Raw genomic sequence first — 4,715 nt, 5'->3', positions numbered from 1 at the left:
TACTTCCGTAGTGATACTGCCTCAGAAACCCAAGGAGGGGTCGCTATGAGTCGGGGCCGACTCGACGGCACATAACAACAACAACAACAACAACCCATTAAGCAGCTTTACCCCACTTGTGGAACCAAGTAATATGAAATCTTTGACAACTTCGACCTTTTCTTGTGATGCTGCGTATTGGTCCAGTTGTGAGGATTTTCGTTTTCTTTATGTTGAGGTGTAGTCCATACTGCAGACTGTAGTCTTAGTATCCCCATTTTACAGATGTGGAAACTGAGCCTAAGAAAGGCTACGTAACTTGCCCTCGTCACACAGCTGCTTAGACAAGCATAATTGACAGAGAATTATTGAGAATCTGCTATGTATGTGCCAGGCCTGTGCCCAGTCTTTGGGCATCCAGAGGTTATTCAAACAAACATGTTCTTGATCCTGAAATTGCTTCTGATCCAGTGGGAAAGATGTATGCTGAACAAGTGGTTATAAATAAGTAAATAATCATATGACTGCAGAGTGCTGGGAAGGAGCCGTAACTGGAGCTGGGCTGAATGGGGGACGTGGAGGGACCATCTGAGAGTTAAGTTGAGGCCTAGAGGAAGAGGAAGGACCCTGGTGGCACAATGTGCTCCGCTGCTAACTGAAAGGTTAGCAGTTCAAACCCATCCAGCAGCTGATGGGAGAAAAGACCGACCATCTGCTCCTATAAAGATTACAGCCTAGAAAACCCTGTGGACAGTTCTGCTCTGTCCCACAGGGTCACGATGCATCAGAATTGACTCGATGGCACCTAACAATGACAGCAACAGAGGAAGAGGAGGAGCTGCTAGAAGGAGGGAGTGCTGGCATGAAGCACATTCCAGGCAGAGAAACAGTAAATGTGTCAAGGCCGGAAGTGGGAGGAGAGAGAGGACAAGCCTGGCCCAGTGTGGCTGGTGGGGAAGAGAATGGCTTGACAGTGGCAGGGAGAAGTAGAGAGGGGATTGTCCCTTTGCAAAAATGTTAAGGTTTCAGATTTACTTCTAAGGGCAATAGGGAGCCATGGATGGCTTTATCCCACCCATGGAAAGTAACATTACTAGCTCAACTCTCAGGGATCCTGATTTCCAGGTTGAGGGGGAGCAGTTATTGCAGCTTCCAGGTACTGATTTGTTTTATGTATTGTTCTATACCTGTGTGTCCTCCCTAATTGGACCTTGAGCTCCTGGGGCCAAGGACTGTCTTAATCACCCCTGTATCCACAGGACACATAGCACAGGGCCTGACACTGAACTGAATTGAATTGGGGTAGAAAAAAAAAAAATAGGTGTAAGCACTGATAAGGGCACCTGCCTGCACCTGAGTGGTAACTCCTACTTGGAGGGTTCAAACCCAGGCTGTACCCCTTATTGTCTTCGAGCCATTCACCCCCATTATCAGCCTTGTTTTATTTACCTGTGGAATGGGTATAATTAAGGTACCTATCATATAGGGTTCGGGAGCTCTGGTAGCATAGTGGCTAAGACACTTGACTGCTCACCAGATGGCTGGTGGTTCAAACCCATCAGCCACTCCTCGGAAGGAAGGTTGGGCAATCCTACTTCCGTAGTGATACTGCCTCGGAAACCCAAGGAGGGGTCGCTAGGAGTCAGGGCTGACTCGACGGCACATAACAACAACAACAACAAGTCTCCACGGTCCTGCCACCCAGAGCAAAGCGGGAGCGGGGGTGTGGCCACGGGGTGGGCGGGGCGACCTTGGAGCCCGCCCCTTGAGCGGGGTGGGCGGGGCGAAGCGGACAGGACCGACGAGCGCGCGCGCGCGAGGCGGCCCCAGGTACGCGGACAAGATGGCGGCGGCAGCGGTCGACAGCGCGATGGAAGTGGTGCCGGCGCTGGCTGAGGAGGCCGCGCCGGAGACAGCGGGCCTCTGCTGTCTCGTCAGCTTGCCCGGTGAGGTGCTCGAGTACATCCTGTGCAGCGGCTCGCTGACGGCCGCCGACATCGGACGCGTCTCCAGCACCTGCCGGCGGCTGCGCGAGCTGTGCCAGAGTAGCGGGAAGGTGTGGAAGGAGCAGTTCCGGGTGAGGTGAGCCTGCGGCCCCGGCCGCCCGCCCGCTCCGGCCCCGCCTCCGGGCGCCACGGCGCTCCCCGAGTCCCCGAGCCCGTGGCCCGCGCCCCCCGGCTCTGCGCCCCCTGGGGCCCGGGCCTGCGTAGCCTAAGCCGCCGCCACCGCCTCCCTCCCCGCGGCTACCACGCCAAGACCCCACCCCCGGTCTCCTTCCCGCGGACAGACAGACAAACAAAGGCCTCCAGGCCGCCAGCCCCGCGAGGCCACCCCGCTGCGGACCCTCCGGTGCCCAAATTGCGCGTCTGGAAGCGCCAGCCGACTGGCCCTCCATAAAGGATGACGATAGCAGTGTCACCGCTGATGCGTTTTGCGCGCTTCTTTTGTGCCCGAGTCTGTGCAAAAATGTTTACATGGATCGAGGAACGCAGTGGTCCTAATAGCCCTTGGAGGAGGCGGGCGCAGCATCCCCTGGTTGTTTGTCGAGAGCGGAGATTTCGATGTTGCGCCCGGGCTAAAAATCTCGGCCCTGCCGCTTGCTCACTAATGACCTTGGGGCTGGCAGCTTCCCTTTTTTTTTTTTTTTTTTTTTGAGCCTTATTCGTGGACTTTTGAATGGTGATAATGAGACCGACCTCTTACTGTGGTTACTAAATGAGAGGATGTATGGAAGCACTTCCAAAGGCCCAGCTCTTAAAAGCTCTCAATACCTGTTAACAGTTATTATTATTATTGTTGCTACTATTGCCCCCATTTTGTAGATGGGGAATGGAGACGCAGTATCGCTGTCGCTTCGCCAAGGTCACACTGTGAGTGCCTGGTGGCGATTTGAATTGGGGCCATCTCCAGGACCCGTCCTTAGCACTAAGTCATCCTGCTTCCTCGTTTCCCAAGGCTGCCTTTGCTCCATGTCTGCCTGCCTGCCTGCCTTTGCAATCTCAAGTCCCTGCCGAGCTGAGACAGTGTTTCTCTCCTTGTAGGTGGCCTTCCCTTATGAAACACTACAGCCCCACCGACTACGTCAATTGGTTGGAGGAGTATAAAGTTCGACAGAAAGCTGGGTTAGAAGCCCGGAAGATCGTAGCCTCGTTTTCAAAGAGGTTCTTTTCAGAGCACGTAAGGAGCGCTAAGCCTTTCCTGGTGATCCTGTATGTCTGGGTCTGTAGGAATTAGCTCATCCAGTTCTTTTTGATTATCTCCCTTTTCAACTCTCACAAGCCTGGGCTCAGATGGCTAGAAGAGTCATTGTGTGCTTTTCCTGCTAGCCACCAACATGAAGTCATTTGTCCCTGCCAGTGTTACTTTTCTAAAGCCAGAGAGAATGGGGGTGGAGGAGGGCTGGTGGGAGGGAGGGAGGGAAGGACACGAAGCACAATGTGGAGGCAGTATTTCTCTTCAAGTGGGTTAAGCATGTTTTTTGCAATCTTTCGTGATTTGGGGGCTCACCCATGATTGACCATTACAAATTTCCACCAGTTGTTTTCCCCAAAGGGTGCATGAGATGTGTTTGGGCTTCTCTCTGGCTTTGCAGATTCTAACCAGTAGTGAACAGCATTGTTTGTTAAGTAACCGAAGAATTAAAAGCTACATGTAAATCAGAATTATTACTCCTGCAATAAAACTGTCGTGCATCCATGATCCCTTTGAAGGTCTTTTTTTTTAAAAAAATTTTTTTTGGGTTTTTTGGTTTTTTTTTTTGTTATTGTTTTTTGATACCCCTTTCTCAAAATGTCTCGGTGCCATTTCTCTGTCCCCAGCTCCCAACTCATACCTTTTGGTAACTCAGAAAAATGGCCCGCAGTCATATTGTAAATTCATCAAACTATTAGATAATTTATTTCGATTTGGAGCCCAGACATAGAGCCAGTCTGATTTATTTTAATGTCCTGGTTTACTGAAGATTAATTCCTGTTTTCTAGTCTTTCATGACTGCTAATGAGTGGACTTCATAAATTTGAAATGTTTTTAAGGCTTCAAGTTTTGATAGGGAAAATTTGAACTTTGGGCAAATTTGGATGTCCCCCATGGAAAATATAAATAGATACTCTCTAGTATAATTCTATAAATAAATGTTTATTAATGTTAGAGTAGACAGAATTTAGTCCTGTTTTGGAGGGGCCGTGGCCTCGGTACAGGGATTCATTATCAGGAGTTTAATTTCTGGTATGCATGGGTTTTTGCACGTTGATCTTGGTGCTAGATTATTTGATTCAAGGGCTCCTACCAGTTTGCAGCCTCATCTTCTAATGCAGTTGGCTTTGTGTATGTGTTTAACTGTGCCTTTCTCCACTAATGATGACTTAGTATTAGATGTAAAGCAAGGACTGTGAGCATAGCTGGAGTGTATTAAAGATTGATCGGTGGGTGAGTGATTACTTTGATCTGAAATTTCCAGCTACTTTCAAAAAGGAAAGTGGTAGAGGAGTTTTACACTGAGGCAATCTTAAAGCTCATTTGTAACACCCCCTCAATTTACAAAGGAGAAAATCTGCCTGGTGAGGGGGTGGTCTTAACCTCTCTGGGTCTCCACTCCTAGTTGAGCACTACCTGTATGGCATGAAATTGTTACCCTGAATTTTGAGATTTCATATCTCTAGTCCTCCTTTCAAAGGACCTCTGGTGGCACAGTGCCTAAGGTATTTGACTGCTAACCAAAAGGTTGATGGTTCAAACCC

The 4,715-nt window shown here is 49.7% G+C and overlaps 1 protein-coding gene across 1 annotated transcript in view; it reads left to right on the top strand.

The window, feature by feature from the left end:
- The first annotated feature begins 1,822 nt into the window (after nt 1-1,822).
- Nucleotides 1,823-4,715, top strand: part of FBXO21 (F-box protein 21) — a 61,934-nt gene continuing 59,041 nt past the window's right edge. The window contains exons 1-2 of the mRNA XM_007938201.2: nt 1,823-2,061; nt 3,021-3,156. Coding sequence (XP_007936392.1) covers nt 1,823-2,061; nt 3,021-3,156 — 375 coding nt within the window. The remainder of the gene's footprint in view (nt 2,062-3,020; nt 3,157-4,715) is intronic.

This window comes from Orycteropus afer, unplaced genomic scaffold (genome assembly GCF_000298275.1).
Source record: "Orycteropus afer afer isolate SDZICR_OR568_19922 unplaced genomic scaffold, OryAfe1.0 scaffold00048, whole genome shotgun sequence".
NCBI classification, from domain to species: Eukaryota; Metazoa; Chordata; class Mammalia; order Tubulidentata; family Orycteropodidae; genus Orycteropus; species Orycteropus afer.
This window is presented reverse-complemented; position numbering and strand designations above follow the sequence as displayed.